General features: G+C 41.7%; 1 protein-coding gene across 19 annotated transcripts in view; it reads right to left on the bottom strand.

Moving 5' to 3' along the window:
• Nucleotides 1–19,012, bottom strand: part of dlg2 (discs, large homolog 2 (Drosophila)) — a 349,871-nt gene that overhangs the window by 244,212 nt on the left and 86,647 nt on the right. For 17 of the 19 annotated variants that reach the window (XM_052457666.1, XM_052457670.1, XM_052457664.1 and 14 more), the window contains one exon: nucleotides 16,951–17,019. In XM_052457666.1, the coding sequence (XP_052313626.1) occupies nucleotides 16,951–17,019 (69 nt within the window). Of the gene's footprint in view, nucleotides 1–6,219; nucleotides 6,522–16,950; nucleotides 17,020–19,012 lie in introns of those variants that run through there. The other 2 variants (XM_052457677.1, XM_052457679.1) reach the window with 1 other exon arrangement.

Raw genomic sequence — 19,012 nt, 5'->3', positions numbered from 1 at the left:
GTTGAGGTATTCCCCAAAGATAAAGCAGAGATCGAGAAGATACTTGGTTGCTTAAAGCAACTTACAATATAAATAATTGTTTGTCTATTTTTGAATTTGAGTGGAATTACACCCTTGAGTATTTTTTTTAGTTGCTTTATTGAGACTGCATTTAAATAGATGCGGGGTACAGGGTAGAAGGGGGGAAAGCAGGAAGGCCAGAGGTGGGGATCAAACCCACAACCATTGGCGCAACAACAAGTGTTACCAGGCGCCAAACAATATACATAATTGTGTGTGAGACATTGACATTGAGGATGACACATTTTCATTTTGACTCGGTCCATTATTGGTAAAAAAGAAAAATACAAATCTAACACATCATTTGAATGTTAGATCGTCTAGGTGCAAAACAATTAGGTATAGTAGTAAAGTAAATTGGAGTTCACTACAAAGTCTTGCTGCAATTCCCCACGCTGAATCAGGATTCTAATCTGGATTCATCATTGGCCCGACCATCTATCACGCTACGTTTGCACAGGCAATCAGGACAATTAAGTCACACTAATCTAAATTGTTAGTCTGGGGATTTCATCCCGTCTCGTATATAAATACACTTTTACATCTTGGCATTACTGACAACAAATGTTACATCGAGCCAGTCCCTGCTATACAAAAAAAAAACAGTCTGTAAGTCACGTCTACCACAAGCCTTGCTTAGGCATTAGAACAGAACATTCAAATAAAGTATAGCAGGGGGGGGGGTCTATATCAGCTCCTGTTCCTACACACATGACCTGTAGTTGCTACTATATGTTCCACCGAGCCCCCTTGTGTGTGGGAACCCTCGCATGGAGATGCGTCCTCGGCATTGCATCACCACCTAGAGAATGGGTGTAAAAAAAGCAACGTCCGTGGAGCATCAACACACTATAGTGTAGGAGTGCTCTCTTCCTCCCCCTCTTTCTCTGTTACAGCGCTGCACTCAACGTGCCTCACTATCGTTACATAATATGCCGGTGGAATGAAAAATGCATATCATTACGCTGCGTATGCTTAAAACTGGGAAGGGGGTTGTGGCCGATGTTGAATCCCTAGCGGTGTGTGCTAGTAGCAACCATTACTTACTTTGGGTTTAGCTTAATAACCAGACACGCAGAGCACACAGAAGCCAATATTGTCTGAATTTGCATTTTGTCCATGCCTGATGGAAATCTAAAGCAGCTTCTTCCTACCCCTAGTCAATGTCAATGTCATGCAATTGATTCCTACACAACATGTCGGATAACATTGGCAATAGCCAAATTAATAGCATTTTCAATAGTTAGGGAATCTCATCACATTGTGAGGACACAAATTAGTTATTTGTGTGTGGGCCAGAGTTGAACTGCCTCCCCACACAATCAGTCATCAGATTCGATTAGTAGTCACTCGCACTCACCTTCACATGATAAACCAAATGCCAACCCATCTCTGCCATGGTCACAAGCAGCACAGCAAGCTAATGCCATTAGTGAATTAAATCCCAAATGTAACTTTCCAAAAGGAGTCACCGTAACAGAAAACAATGAATAGTGAATAAGACCAGATTCAGGAACTGCCCACGACAAACCAAAAGGCTAGTGGTAGAGCTAGCTAGCAAAACTGACAGCAGAAATATGGGGCTTGGAATCTAATAACTTGGGAGTCTTAATAGCAGTGGAGGTGATTCAATGAAATGGGATAACCCCTTTCCTGACTACAGTAAGGGTCCAACTCAAAACCACAAAGTAAATCAGAAATCTTCCCTTGTAGCATGAAAGACTACATTTAAATGTATGTTTCACACTATTCTTTAAACCTGTTTTGTACCCGATGCCATTAAGTGGTGGCAGGTAGTCAGTCTAGAGTTAAGAGAAAATTCAGCTGCAGAGTTGCCAATTCCAATCCCGGGACCGACAACAGAAATCTGGAGGGAAATGAGCTAGTACCCGGAGGGCTGCTGGTATCAAATCCTAGATGACATTGCCTGCTGTTGTGCCATTGAGCAAGGCACTTAACCCGCCACAACAGCTCCCTGGGCGCCCAGTGTGGCAGCCCCTGCACCTATCCAAAGTCAAATTTAGGTTGGATCTTATATGCAATTGACAAATAAAGTGATTTTAATTCAACTGAGGGGTATATTACAAAATAGGATCAATTAGTTAGCCAGCTTACTTTGAATAGCAACCAGAAATAGCTATTGATTTTCTTGTTCATTAATAAAAGCTTAATTTAGATATGTGTTTTCATGTGTTGTTTCATGTGTTGAATCAATTAGACCATTTGAAGCTTAACTTTCTAAAAAAAAAAAAAAAGAAAAAAAAGTTATATCAGAATATTTAGGTATTTTAACTGTCTAACTCCATCCTGCTTTGTATTATACCCCTCTGGTCAATGAGAACTGATAAACACTGCTTTGCACAAAATGAGCTCTTACCAAGTCACTTAATATTTATACTTGCTTACATCCATTTTTACATTCCTCAAGGAACCACTGGCTGGACTTTAATCATGTTTCTTTATAATTTACCCCATTGTTTTTGTGGTCATGGCTTAAGTAAATTGTTATTGGTTGTTGCACTGCTGCATGCACAATTACCCCTTGTGGGAAAAATAAAGTATTTTGAAAGGAATTTGAATTGTGTAGTATATGAATGTCAAGGCCGTTGGAAAAAGAGGACCAAGGTGCAGCGTGGTGAGCGTACATACTTTTAATAGTAGATGTCGCCGACAAAACAATACACAATACAGAACCAAACCGTGGCGCTTAAGGCTATGTGCCATTAAACAAAGTTAACCTCCCACAAACACAGGTGGGGAAAAGGGTACCTAAGTATGGTTCCCAATCAGAGACTACGATAGACAGCTGTCCCTGATTGAGAACCATACCCGGCCAAAACATAGAAAATCATAGAAACACAAAACATAGAACGCCCACCCCAACTCACGCCCTGACCAAACCAAAATAGAGACATAAAAAGGATCTCTAAGGTCAGGGCGTGACAATGAAACCAAACTACGCAATTGTTGTTTAGTTTATGAAGTAAAATCTCCCTTCTGAAAGCAACACAAATAGCTTTACACAACCAAAGTCAGAATCACAGCACTGTTCTATCCTGCATGACACAGATGCTATTTCTAGCATCGCAGCTGAATAGAATTAGAATGTCAACTCCTCAGACCAGGGAGAGCTCGATACTTCAGCATCTAGAATGAGACAGCTAATAAGCTCCACACTGCAGGCCTGAGTCTGACATGTGAGAGGACACACATGAAAAATCCTACAGTTTCCTATGGAATACTACAGTACAAAATGATATAATAAACTGTAGTATACTGTAGAATACTATACTACACACTTTAGTATCTGTAGTATCCCTCGATCATGTGTTGTACTATAGAATGCTGTATTATACTGCAAAATACTTTCCACCCACTTAAAAACACCGTAGTAAATACTACAATATTGTCTGCAAAAACACTGCAGTCTGCAAAAACACCACTTTTTTTTAACTACAGTAAGTACTACAGAGCTCATTTGCATATACCCTGCCCATTCCCCTCCCTTTTTCATGTGGGGCCAGACAGTAACAGTAAAACTATTCAGCCAGCAGCAAGTCATCTGCTGACTACCACATCTCTCTCTATCTCTCTTCATGTGAAATGTCATTATCTTTAGGATGTGTATTCCTGACAATGCAATCTCTCCCAGCTATGCTCACTTGTCCAGGCTAGGAATGTTAGGCATTTTTTTTAGGTCAGCTGGGCAGTCCAGGTGAATGCATGCACCTCCAGCCAGTTTAGGGAATCATGTGCACCAGCTGGGAGGGTAGTGACACCAGTGGCTTGATCAGCATTTTCTGCGTGGTGTGAACCAGGTGCAAAGGCAGTCTGTAGCCTCCACCCACCCACCCACCCACCCACCCACCCACCCACACACACAATCACAGAAAGGTGATGGCCTTACATGACCCAATGTGGTAACACAGTCTAATGTCCCAATAACCCTTTGACACAGTCTTCACATGCCATCAAAATGCCTTCTGGGAGGCTAATTAAGGTATCATTCTGTGGCCAAGTGTCGACAAGCACAGTCACAGACACTTTCAAAGACCACCTCAACAACCAACAATGCATAGTGTCAGTGTTGACACGTCTACTGGGATATTTTAAATGTTATAATATTTTTATAAAGTGCACATTTTCTCCTCTACTTCGCTACTGACTGCATGTGCTGCCATAGAAATAGAATGAATAGAGCATTCAAGTCAATGACGGCATGATGAGTGGACTGGCGCCCACTGCGAGTGTACCTATAGGAGCGAGGTAGACGATGACAAAGGTTAAAACAACGGGATTCTAATATCTTATAACTCTTCGCTACGCTAGTTAGCAATGGCGCTGGTAGTTAGCAATGGCATTGGTCCCAGATTTGTGACGACATTGTCTTAACCTGTATATTTTCAACCTAGCATAGGAGGAAGTAAAAGCAGGAAGTGTAACCATCAATATGCTGTGATTTGTTGATTCAACTCAACTGGCGTTACAAAACATACATTCCATTGCATGAGCCACGTCAGTTAACATCAACTTGAATTAACATTCTACATTGCAATGGAAATTATTGCGTCACAATACCCGGCAGCCATTGCAAGTGTACCAATGAGTTTACGTGTCAAATTGCAAGGGTTAGAGGTTCGAAGCCCAGTCTATTCATTCTATATCTATGTAATCTGTTTCAATCTCCATCTGTCTTACACACAAACATGCACGCTCCTTGCAAAACATAAAGAACCACACAGCTGAGGGTCCTATTCAATCAAAGCCGGTAACTAGTGAAAAACGTCATTCTTCATGAGCTCCACCTGCTTTCTGACTGCACAGGAAGTTTTTGCTTTGCCTAACTCAGAAACCTGATTACTGTAATGGTTTTGAGGGAATGAGGGAACTGTTCACTTAACAACATTTTCCCAATGAGTACATTGCAATGAAAACATGGTTCTCCATCATGGATTTAACATGGCATGGAAACAACCAAATATTTAAACCAGGCTTTTAGAAAGGGAATTAACATGATCATCATCTATTCTAGGAGTTGCTGCGTCGTGTTCATTAAGGCACACAACGGAAAACATTTTGAAACACTTTGCAATGGAAAAAAAACATTTGCATTTTATATTAGACAAGCCAAGGTAGACCCTTGCTGTTTCAGTCTTTTCTATCTTTTGGTACCCAATGAACAATACCTTGATGTTATTTGTGTCATCCCAGATGGAGGGAATAGCTCTAGTAATGACAGAGTTTAAGGGTCTTATGAGGCTTCCTTGGATTCCATGATTAGTCAATACAATTCAGTCAAAACATAACTTTATGAGAATGACTGCAAAGCAGGTGCTCTGGAATGACCTTTTCCCTTGGATCTCAGCTCTCATAATCATAACCTTAAACATTAGTGGGAAAAATGCAAAACTGACCCAAGATCAGCATCTAGGGGATACTTCCCCCTACACCAAAGCAGGTCTTACACCTGGTTTTCTTTCCTGCCCAAAAACAAACCTTGACTACCGCTTTCGCCAAGACAAAATTATAAAAAGATAAAAACCATTAACACAGTCAAAATTGTTCTCATTTGTCAGATTGACTACTTGGTCAGTCTGCTGGTCTCTTACAGCAAACATAAATCAGAGAGGATGTGCATGTCCTCAATAAACTGCTGCATTCAAATAACCACAGTGATACTTTACTCTACTGCTAATTGTAGACAGCTGGGAAAGAGGCTTCCCCTTAATTGATTCCAGATGCAGCCCAGCCAATCTCTGCTATAAGCTATTGTTTAGCCCCTGATCAAAAAGGATGTTCCGGACCTCACAACAAAGAGGCTCATTATCTCTCTGAAGGCAGCAGCGGAGGACTGACTGAAGTTTCCGGCAAGTTCTGGTAGTGTGACATTTCAATAGAGGTGCTGTCGCTCCCCAGCGGGGCTTTAAGCCTGTTAAGACCGTTGTGGATAGATGGACACACACAACATGAAATGTGAACCACTGGCCATAACACACACACACACACAGAGATGCGCACACACACACATTCCTTGAGCAGGCAGTTGAAATACGCAGATCAACCAACACTGGAGGACAGACACAGACAGAGCTTCTTCCCTTCTGTTCTCACTGCATCCCTCTCTCGTTACGTCTCTATCAAAGGCACTAATGCTCTTACCTTAGTTGTGACAATGCAAAGACAATCCATTGCGGGCAGAAAAGCTCAACCTGTGCTTGAATTCATCGCCGCCACAAAATTAGTGAGATGGAAAAGAGGGGGAGAAGAAGGAGAAAAATAAAGAGGGGGTGGGGGAGAAGAGGAGTAAGTCGCCACAGGAGAGAAGGCACGCGGATAGCTGCTATCGGAAGTGGGGCCCCTCTGAGAAACTAGATTCCTCCTCCACAATGCTGAAGGCATTCATGATCCTAACACAATCTTAAAGTCCAGCACACATACAAATGCATGGTCTTGCTCGCCAGCGAGCCACAGGCTTGGCCCCCTCCAACCTGAGAACCTGCTCCCTCTCCTCTCCTCCTCTGCTTTCCCAGACGATGACTGAGCGACAGTGTGGAAAGGGATAAGCGCGGAGGAAGAGAGACGTGGGGATGCTGATGCTGAGACGGAGCAGCAGCATTTCAGTGTGTGTGTGTAGGCTGCAAGACTATGATGAGTAACCTTGAACACACCTGTGTAGGCCTAGGCTTTAGCTCAGTGGGCTAACGTGATTTTTAAAACATACACAATAGGCAAGTTTATAGAAACCGGACAGCAATGTTTGACTTTGTTTAGTTTGTTGCAGAGACAAATCTTTACACTAAGTAGTCGTGTGCCCATTATGGACAAAGTGGAATTTATTGTGAAATTCCATGAGAACATTTGGTTGAATCACCAATACAAAAAATAATGATTGCCTCGCCGTTTAGTCGTTTTACTGTAAAATATAACACTACTTGTTTTACTGTAAAATACAAAAGTCTACTCTATTTACGGTAATATAAAACTCTACTTACAAGCCCTGATATCTATATTTAACCAAGATCATTAAATTGTTCTGGAAATCCAGCTGAAAGTGTATGAAATGTCCAACAGAGAGAAGCAGCTCATAGCTCACAGAATTGGTCTTTCTTAATATGCAGCAACATGGCCTGTCATAGGAGGCTGCCCATAACACACAATGGACACCAGGAACGGACTGGGACCAGAAATCGTCCCGGACATTTAAACACACAGGACCATTTTTTCCCCTTGAAGCCCATACACTGGCTGTCCCCGATGAAGAACAAAATAACTCTTGTTATGAAACACTTCTGTCATAAAAACAGGAGAAGAATCCCTGGCTGTTCATCTTGACTCATTATTTCAACTCTTATAAGATATTCATGTTAATTAGCCAGAAAGTCACCCAGAAAATGCATGAACTATACATGCATTACTATTTTGTCATGATACATACGTATATGGGCTGTGTCTAAAACTAAAATACATTTATGAAAGGATTTAAGAGGAAATGCAGCTCCTAAAATGCTATAATCAACATGCTATAAGGCCCAAAATAGCTTAGCTAACAAGCCCAATGCAGACAAATGAGTAATCTATTCCTACTCCTAGTTAGAAATAATTGGAATCATTGGATTACTGTACTTAAAACAAGCGACACATTTGCAAACTAACAACACTCTAAAATTACATCTGGCAGTTCTCTTCGAAACATGATTCAGAAATTAAGCGGAGCCAGTTCAGAAAGGAAACCCGAGTGCCCCGCCTCAGCTGACGCATCAGCTGAGATGGTATGAAGAGGCAAGAATCATTCATGCCTACGTTATTGGGTGGTTATTTAAGCTTTACGGGTCTGCTCTCTCACTCTGCTGCCACTAGATGGAGGCAGTGTATGTGCAAAGTTCAATACTGATCCAATGAACCATTGTATTTCTGTTCAAAATGTTGTATCAAGACTGCCCAAATGTGCCAAATTGGTTTATTAATACATTTAAGTTCATAACTGTACACTCAAACAATAGCATGGTATTCATTCACTGACATATTGTAACTACTGTACATTGGACAGTTCGATTGACAAGAATTTGAATCTTATGCCAATATCAGATAGGTCTATGTCCTGGGAAATTTTCTTGTTACTTACAGCCTCATGCTAACCAAATGAGCCTACGTTAGCTCAACCATCCTACGGGGGACCCACCGATCCTGTAGAGGTTAGATCTACTGAACAAAAATAGAAGCGCTATATGCAACCATTTTGGGGATTTTACTGAGTTACAGTTTCTATAAGGAAGTCAGTCAATTCAAATAAATTCATTAGGCCCTAATCTATGGATTACACATGGCCGGGAATACAGATATGTATCTGTTGGTCACAGATACCTTAAAAAAAAAACAGGGGTGTGGATCAGAAAACCTGTCAGTATCTGGTGTGACCACCACTTGCCTCAAGCAGCGTGACACATCTCCTTTGCATAGAGTTGATCAGGCTGTTGACTGTGGCCTGTGGAATGTTGTCCCACTCCTCTTTAATTGCTGTGCGAAGTTGATGGATATTGGTGGGAACTGGAACACGCTGTCGTACACGTCAATCCAGAGCATCCAAAACATGCTCAGCGGGTGACATTTCTGGTGAGTATGCAGGCCATGGGACATTTCTGGGACATTTCTAGCATCCAGGAATTGTGTACAGATCCTTGCGACATGGGGCCGTGCATGATCATGCTGACACATGAGATGATGGCGGCGGATGAATGTCATGACAATGGGCCTCAGGATCTCGTCACGGTATCTCTGTGCATTCAAATTGCCATGGATGAAATACAATTATGTTTGTTGCCTGTAGCTTATGCCTGCCCAATCCGTAACCCAACCGTCACCATCCACTTGCCCAAACGACGCTATACATGTGTTCTGCGGTTGTGAGGCCGGTTGGACGTACTGTCAAATTCTCTAAAACGCATACCATAACCCAATTGTCACCATGGGGCACTCTGTTCACAACGTTGACATCAGCACACTGCTCGACCACACATAGCCATACACATGGTCTGCGGTTGTGAGGCAGGTTGGACGTACCGTCCAATTCTCTAAAGCGCAGTTGGAGCCGGCTTAAGGTAGAGAAATTAACATTAAATTCTCTGGCAACTGATCTGGTGGACATTCCTGCAGTAAGCAAGCCAATTGCAAGTGCCCTCAAAACTTAAGACCTCTGTGGCATTGTGTTGTGTTAACCCAAACTGAGCAATCGGGGGAGAAGGGCCTTGGTCAGGGAGGTGACCAAGAACCCGATGGTCAATCTGACAGAGCTCCAGAGTTCCTTTGTGGAGATGGGAGAAACTTCACTCTCCCTACGGTGAAGCATGGTGGTGGCAGCATCATGTTGTGGGGATGTTTTTTAGCAGCAGGGGCTGGGAGACTAGTCAGGGTCGTACAAAAGATGAACGAAGCAAAGTACAGAGAGATCCTTGACGGAAACCTGCTCCAGAGCGCTCAGGACCTCAGACTTGGGCAAAGGTTCACCTTCCAACAGGACAACGACCCTAAGCACACAGCAAAGACAAAGCAGGAGTGGCTTCGGGACAAGTCTCAGAATGTCCCCGAGTGGCCCAGCCAGAGCCCGGACTTGAACCCAATCGAATATCTCTGGAGATACCTGAAAATAGCTGTACAGCAACTCTCCCCATCCAACCTGACAGAGCTTGAGAGGATCTGCAGAGAAGAATGGGAGAAACTCCCCAAATACAGGTGTGCCAAGCTTGCAGCATCCTACACAAGACTTGAGGCTGTAATCACTGCCAAAGGTGCTTCAACAAAGTACTGAGTAAAGCAAAAGTATTTTTATTTATTTAAATCAAATTAGCAAAAATGCTTAAACCTGTTCTTGCTTTGTCATTATGGGGTATTGTGTGTAGATTGATGAGAGAACAAAACTATTTAATCAATTTTAGAATAAGGCTGTATCTTAACAAAATGTGGGAGAAAAGTCAAGGGGTCTGAATACTTTACAAATGCACTGTAAGCCTGCGTGTAAGAGTGTCTGAATGAGCTCTAACAGGCTTTCCCATAAGAGGCAATGAATGCTTGATCGCCAACACTGATTGCCTTGTGGGTTTTTAGCAAGCCCAACACATGCCAGGTAATGCTAGTATCAACAGCTCATCCAAAAGGCTGAAACTATAGCAAATCTTGATTAGTCATCGCACAGGCGTACATGTCAGCTTCCCCACTAAGGTCCAAGATGATCACTTAAAATCCGAGGAAGAGAGGTTAGGGTTAGGCAGGAGGATCAACTTGATAATGAGGCTGTAGTCCTGTGAATATAACTAGTGATGAAAAGACCCAGTAATGTTTTGCCGACGACAGACTAACGCCATTCGAGTAGCACAAGATATCACGCTGCTTGACTGCTGAACAGTGTTAGCATGTAGCACCCACACATTTGGAACAGCACAGGTTGGTAGATATGAGTCACGCTCAGTGAGCTGCATCAGGGTAGAAGATGCCTTCATATGCACTATGTACAAACATGCATGATAATGCAACGTTTTTTACTACTCTCATACAAATCATGCGCCGTCATACTGCAATGCTCCAGCAGATGCTGTGTAAGGGATAGCTAGTGTTGCCCTCTATGTAACCACAACCTCCCTGTGTGCTTTTGTAATAACAGGAACCATGCCATAACACTATGTGCAGATAATACAGAACATACAGCCATGCATGAATAACACAACATCCACCTAGGTGATGTATACGGAGTCCAACCAGCCTTTGCTTCCACGTTGTGATGTTGGCAGCCATAGCAATATGCATACTGTGTGTAGAAAAGGAAGAATATCAACTTACACCTGAATGTGCGAGCATTTTTCACAGCATTAAGAGTGGCAGCCGAAATGCATAATATAACTATTATGTAAGACATGAAAAGAACAAAATGCACAGAAAATATCATTAATACCAGTACTAATACACAATGACTAGAATGAAGCTACAGCATATGACACAATAGCATAAGATAAGAATAACACCAGTCCTTAGAAAAGTACTACGAGAACGCAAGATGGACTGACCGGGAGGAGCACATGCTAATAAACTAAATCTAATGATGCAAGTCAGAAAAAAAGTCAATATAACTACACAGCTCTAGGACGAGTCTCCAAACTTCTTCCATTTAAGAATGATGGAGGCCACTGTATTCTTGGAGACCTTCAATGCTGCATACATGTTTTGGTACCATTCCCCAGATCTGCGCCTGGACACAATTCTGTCTCGGAGCTCTACAGATGATTCCTTCCACCTCATGGCTTGGTTTTTGCTCTGACATACACTGTCAACTATGGGACCTTGTATAGATAGGTGTGAGCTTTCCAAATCATGCCCAATCAATTGAATTTACGACAGGTGGAGTCCAATCAAGTTGTAGAAACATCAAGGATGATCAATGGAAACAGGATGCACCGAAGCTCAATTTCGAGTCTCATAGCAAAGGGTCTGAATACTTGCACTACCGTTCAGGTTTGGGGTCACTTAGAAATGTCCTTGTTGTTGAAAAATAAGCTATTTTTTTTGTCCATTCAAATAACATAAAATTGATCAGAAATACAGTGTAGACATTGATAATGTTGTAATTGACTATTGTAGCTGGAAACAGATTTTATATGGAATATCTACATAGGCGTATAGAGGCCCATTATCAGCAACCATCAATCCTGTGTTCCAATGGCACGTTGTGTTAGCTAATCCAGGTTTATCATTTTCAAAGGCTAATTGATTATTAGAAAACACTTTTGCAATTAAGTTAGTATAGCTGAAAACTGTTGTGATTAAAGAACCAATAAAACGGTCCTTCTTTAGACTAGTTGAGTATCTGGAGCATCAGCATTTGTGGGTTGGATTACAGCCTCAAAATGGCCGGAAACAAACAACTTGCTTCTGAAACTCAGTCTATTCTTGTTCTGAGAAATGAAGAAATTATGCTGGCCTTCTAGGCAGAGTGGCAAAGAAAAGGCCATATCTGAGACCGGCCAATAAAAATAAAAGATGGGCAAAAGAACACAGACACTGGACAGAGGAAGATTGGAAAAAAGTGTTATGGACAGACAAATCTAAGTTTGAGGTGTTCGGATCACAAATAAGAACATTCGTGAGTTGCAGAAAAAATGAAAAGATGCTGGAGGAGTGCTTGACGCCATCTGTCAAGCATGGTGGAAGCAATGTGATGGTCTCGGGGTGCTTTGGTGGTGGTAAAGTGGGAGATTTGTACAGGGTAAAAGGGATCTTGAAGAAGGAAGGCTATCACTCCATTTTGCAACGCCATGCATAGCCTGTGGATGGCGCTTAATTGGAGCCAATTTCCTCCTAAAACAGGACAATGACCCAAAGCACAGCTCCAAACTATGCAAGAACTATTTAGGGAAGAAGCAGTCAGCTGGTATTCTGTCTATAATGGAGTGGTCAGCACAGTCACCGGATCTCAACCCTATTGAGCTGTTGTGGGAGCAGCTTGACCATATGGTACATAAGAAGTGCCCATCAAGCCAATCCAACTTGTGGGAGTTGCTTCAGTAAGCATGGGGTGAAATCTCTTCAGATTACCTCAACAAATTGACAACTAGAATGCCAAAGGTTTGCAAGACTGTAATAGCTACAAATGGAGGATTCTTTGACGAAAGCAAAGTTTGAAGGACACAATTATTATTTCAATTAAAATTAATGATTTATAACCTTGTCAAAGTCGACTATATTTCCTATTAATTTTGCAACTAATTTAAAATATATTTTCATGGAAAACAATGACATTTCTAACTGACCCCAAACTTTTGAATGGTAGTTATGTAAATAAGGTATTTAAAAATAAAAATACATCTAAAAACCTGTTTTTACTTTGTCATTAAAGGGTATTGTGTGTAGATTGATGATGAAAACAAATATTTAATCAATTTTAGAATAAGGCTGTAATGTAACAAAATGTGGAAAAAGTCAAGGGGTCTGAAAACTTTCCAAGCACACTGTAAGTCTGAATGACCTGATAAAAATCTATGGAAATTGACTAGATAGGACCTGTGAGAAGACGCTCTCTGTATCATGCTTGTGAAATTCCAAAGCAAAAGTTCAGGGCCGAGTGTGTTTTCCAGGAGGGATTGGCTCAGTGAAAGCCTTGGTGTTGGCTGTGTGGGCGAGAGGTGGCAATTACTGCTAGTGTCACTGCCTTACATACAGGGAGAGCGAGAGAAAATAGGGGGAGATAGGAAGATAGAGATTGGGGCGAGTAACGATGTAGAATGGTGCATGAAAGCGACAAAGAATGAGCAAGAGAGCACAAGAGAGAAAGAAAGAGAAATAAAAAGTGAAGGAAGGCCTTGAGAAAGAGGTTGTAATAATATGCTAAGCTCCCCCATCTCCACTGAGCTTTTTATATGTCATCTGTTCAGGACCAACAAAACAGGACTCAGACTTCTCATGCTACAGCAAACACCTGCACTCCTCTGACTACCTCTCCCTGTTCGGTGTTTTCTATCCCTCTATTTTAGGGCTTCCGATTTCGATGAAAATTAGGAATATCATATTGCAATATGAATCTACTGTAATTAGATTTTTGTTTTGTTTTGCCAATTCTCCTTAAATGTTGTGTACTGTAGATCAATGTTTGTGAATCATGGATCCAATAACTACATCTGCTGTATTTTGTCCCAACAGTTTGATGAGGTAATTATACTGAACAAAAACACAGTACCAGTCAAAAGTTTGGACACACCTACTCATTCAATAGTTTCTTTATTTTTACTATTTTCTACATTGTAGAATAATATTGAAGACATTAAAACGAAATAACACATATGGAATAATGTAATAACCAAATAAGCATTAAACAAATTCTTCAAAGTAGCCAATCAGTGCTGTGGCAAGGTACAGGTGTTATACAGTAGATAGCCCTATTTGGTAATAGACCAAGTCCATGTTATGACAAGAACAGCACAAATAAACAAAGAGAAACGACAGTTCATCATTACTTTAAGACATGAAGCATTTCAATAACTTTGAAAGCTTCTTCAAGTGCACTGGCAAAACCCATTAAGCACTATGATAAAACTGTCTCTCATGAGGACCACAACAGGAAAGGAAGACTCAGAGTGACCTCTGCTGCAGAGGATCAGTTCATTAGAGTTAACTGTAACTCAGATTGCAGGCCAAAAAATGCTTCAGAGTTCAAGTAGCAGACACATCTCAACATCAACTGTTCAAAGGAGACTGTGTGAATCAGGTCTTCATGGTAGAATTCCTGCAAAGAAACCACTACTAAAGGACACCAATAATAAGAAGAGACTTGCTTGGGCCAAGAAACACAAACAATGGACATTATATCAGTGGAAATCTGTCCTTTGGTTTGATGAGTCAAAATTTGAGATTTTTGGTTCTAACCGCCATGTCTTTGAGAGACGCAGAGTAGGTAAACAGATGATCTCCGCATCTGTGGTTCCCACCATGAAGCATGGAGGAGGTGTGATGGTGTGGGGATGCTTTGCTGGTGACACTGTCTGTGATTTATTTAGAATCCAATGCACACTTATAACCAGCATGGCTACCACATAATTCTGCAGTGATATGCTATCCCATCTGGTTTGCGCTTAGTGGGACTATCATTTGTTTTTCAGCAGGACAATGACCCAACACACCTCCAGGCTGTGTAATGGCTATTTGACCAAGAAGGAGAGGGATGGAGTGCTGCATCAGATGACCTGGCCTCCACAATCACCCAATTGAAATGATTTGGGATGAGTTGGACTGCAGAGTGAAGGAAAATCGGCCAACAAGTGCTCAGCATATGTGGGAACTCCTTCAAGACTGTTGGAAAAGCATTCCAGGTGAAGCTGGTTGAGAGAATGTCAAGAGTGTGCAAGACAAAGGGTGGCTACTTTGAAGAATCTCAAATATAAAATATATTTTGATTTGTTGAATCACGTACTACATGATTCCATATGTGTTATTTGATCATTTTGAGGTCTTCATTATTATTCTATAATGTAGAAAATGAAAAAAAATATAGAAAAACCCTCGAATGAGTAGGTGTGTCCAACCTTTTGACTGGTACTGTATAAACGCAACATGTAAAGTGTTCGTCCCATGTTTCAAGAGCTGAAATAAAAGATCCCAGAGAATTTTTCATATGGACAAAAGGATTATCTCTCCAATTTTGTGCACACATTTGTTTACATCCCTGTTAGTGAGAATTTCTCCTTTGCCAAGATAATTAATCCACCTGACAGGTGTGGCATATCAAGAAGCTGATTAAACAGCATGATCATTACACAAGTGCACCTTGTGCTGGGGACAATAAAAGTCCACTTTAAAAATGTGCAGTTCTGTCAAACAACACAATGCCACAGATGTCAAAAATGTTGAGGGAGCGTGCAATTAGTATATTGACTGCAGGAATGTCCACCAGAGCTATTGCCAGAGGATTCATGTTAATTTATCTACCATAAGCCCCCTCCAACATTGTTTTAGAGAACTTGGCAGTACGTCCAACCGGCCTCACAACCGCAGACCACGTGTAACCTCGCCAGCCCAGGACCTCCACATCCGGCTTCTTCACCTGCGGGACCATCTGACCATCTTGAGACCAGCTGACCATCTGAGAACAGCTGAGGAAACTGAGGACTATTTATGTCTGTAATAAAGTCCTTTTGTGGGGGAAAACTGATTCTGATTGACTGGGCCTGGCTTCCCAATGGGTGGGCCTAGCTCCCAAATGAGTGGGCCTACAGTATGCCCTCCCGGTCCCACCCATGGCTGTGACCCTGCCCAGTCATCTGAAATCCATAGACTAGGGCCTAATACATTTATTTCAGTTCACTGATTTCCTTATATATCAGTAAAATCGTTGAAATTGTTGCATTTATATTTTTGTTCAGTATACTTGAATCAAGTGTGTGCTAGGCTAGAACAGCAATTTTCACACCATGGCTTCGCTGCCAATTAATTCAATTAAACTTGGACATAGGGTAAATTTCACTCAAATTCTATTTTCAAGAATTCAATGTGCTGCTCACATCAGAAAACACTTCAAATCAGGTGGCTTGTGCCCTGCTTACTCATGCAAAAAGCTATGCGTCCAGTATATCAGCTAACAACTGTTTTCCTGTAGCCCCAGTGTAGCTCTCCCGTAACTAGCAGCCAGCCAGTGCTAAAAGCTCTGTGCCTTAAATTAAGCCTAATAAACAAGCCAGTGTGTTTTCCCACAGCGGGGGTATCAAAACCCATCTATAACACTGCCTCTTGGTACTGCCTGGAAAGCCATCAACAGTTTAAGTCAACATTCGGTGTATTCTCTTATGCTGTAAATAACCCCTCTGGCCCCAAAGTTTGGAAGCCGCCGATGTCGAGCCCTACAGGTCTCCAAAACATTGCTGTTGACCGGCCATTTAATTTTTTTACACGTGTGTGTTTGACCCTTGCTGTTGACCTGAGAGATGGGTGATTAGATTCTGGATCACTCTTGCATCGCCAGCTCATACCAAAACAACTGCACAAGCTTGCATGCACCAGCCATCACACAACGAGGAACATCTTCACTTTAACAAAAAGAGGCCAGTAGCGTAGTACCACATAACTAAATAGAGCATACTGTATATGGCCCAGTATCTTCTGTGACTTATTTTACTGGTAGTTCCATCCTCCAGCATCGAGGTATACCTTCTCAAACAATCGTCAAGTTCTGGCACTTAAATCATCTTAAGCATCAAATTACCACAGAATTACGCTTCTAAGCAGGCGGATTGACTTGAGTACACTTAAGTCATTCTAGTGAGGTGCATCTGTGGTGCAGATGAGATGGACAATGTGATGCTCTAAATACACACACACACACAGACTACAGTAGGTAGAGTGGGGCTTCCACATGGTACTCACTTCAGAGACTTTTACACTGATCTCGGTATGCACCTTCCTACTGGGCTCCGAGCTGCTCCGCTCCCTCATCTGAGGACACACACACACATTAAGTATCATTGTATTATGTTAATAGAATAGGCTTCATTGGGACGACAGAAAAAAAACTATTTCCTGAAGGTACACTGTTTTTGACCCGTGAGTGCCAAAACAATTGTCATAATACTATATCAGGGTATAAAATACCATCTCCACAATACAGACATTCGGCCATTAAACCTTGAAGCTGAACAGTATCTCACTATTTGTTTGACTTTTGGCCAAGGTGATTCTTTAATAAGTACCCCATGTATTCTTGTGTACATGTCCAAGACAAAAGACAAATAAATGCTTAAACCTGGCACACAAACACAGATGCACGCATATGCACACACACACAGCGCTTGCATAGTGGACACACACACACAGCGCTTGCATAGTGGACACAGAGATACAGTGGCTTGCAAAAGTATTCATTTTTCCTACTTTGTTGCCTTACACACTGGAATTAAAATGGATTTTGGGGGTTTAGTAACATTTGATTTACAAAGCATGCCTACCACATTGAAGATGCTAAATCATTTTTATTGGGAAACAAACAAGAAATAAGACACAAAAAAACCCAGAAAACTTGAGCGTGCATAACTATTCACCCCCCAAAGTCAATACCTTGTAGAGCCACATTTTGCAGCAATTACAGCTGCAAGTCTCTTGGGGTATGTCTCTATACGCTTGGCACATGGGATTTTTGCCCATTCTTCAAAGCAAAATTGCTCCAGCTCCATCAAGTTGGATGGGTTCCGCTGGTGTACAGCAATCTTTAAGTCATACCACAGATTCTCAATTGGATTGAGGTCTGGGCTTTCACTAGGCCATTCCAAGACATTTAAATGTTTCCCCTTAAACCACTAAAGTGTTGCTTTAGCAGTATGCTTAAGGTTATTGTCCTGCTGGAAGGTGAACCTCCATCCCAGTCTCAAATCTCTGGAAGACTGAAACAGGTTTCCCTCAAGAATTTCCCTGTATTTAGCACCATCCATCATTCTTTCAATTCTGACCAGTTTCCCAGTCCCTGCCTATGAAAAACATTCCCACAGCATGGTGGTGGCAGCATCACTGTGGGGATAGTGTTCTCGGGGTGATGAGAGGTGTTGGGTTTGTGCCAGACATAGCGTTTTCCCTGATGGCCAAAAAGCTCAATTTCAGTCTCATCTGACCAGAGTACCATCTTCCATATGTTTGGGGAGTCTCCCACATGCCTTTTGGTGAACACCAAACATGTTTGCTTACTTTTTTTCTGGCCACTCTTCTGTAAAGCCCAGCTCTGTGGAGTGTACGGCTTAAAGTGGTCCTATGGACAGATACTCCAATCTCCACTGTGGAGCTTTGCAGCTCTTTCAGGGTTATCTTTGGTTTCTTTGTTGCCTCTCTGATTAATGCCCTCCTTGCCTGGTCCGTGGGTTTTGGTGAGCGGCCCTCTCTTGGCAGGTTTGTTGTGGTGCCATATTCTTAACAATTTCTTATAATAGATTTAATGGTGCTCTGTGGGATGTTCAAAGTTTCAGATATTTTTTTATTGCCCAACCCTGATCGGTACTTCTTCACAACTTTGTCCTTGACCTGTTTGGAAAGCTCCTCGGTCTTCACAGTGACGCTTGCTTGGTGGTGCACCTTGCTTAGTGGTGTGGCAGACTCTGGGGCCTTTCAGAACAGGTGTAGATATACTGAGATCATGTGACATTTAGATTGCACACATGTGGACTTTATTAAACTAATTGTGTGACTTCTGAAGGTAATTGGTTGCACCAGATCTTATTTAGGGGCTTCATAGTAAAGGGGGTGACTACATATGCACGCACCACTTTTACATTTTGAATGTTTTGGAATTTTTTGAAACAAGTCATTTTTTTCATTTCACTTCACCAATTTGGACTATTTTGTGTATGTCCATTACATGAAACCAAATAAAAATGATAGGTTGTAATGCAACAAAATAGAAAAAACGCCAAGGGGGGTGAATACTTCCGCAAGGCACTAAGTCTTA

Source organism: Oncorhynchus keta, chromosome 12 (assembly GCF_023373465.1).
Source record: "Oncorhynchus keta strain PuntledgeMale-10-30-2019 chromosome 12, Oket_V2, whole genome shotgun sequence".
NCBI classification, from domain to species: domain Eukaryota; kingdom Metazoa; phylum Chordata; class Actinopteri; order Salmoniformes; family Salmonidae; genus Oncorhynchus; species Oncorhynchus keta.
This window is presented reverse-complemented; position numbering and strand designations above follow the sequence as displayed.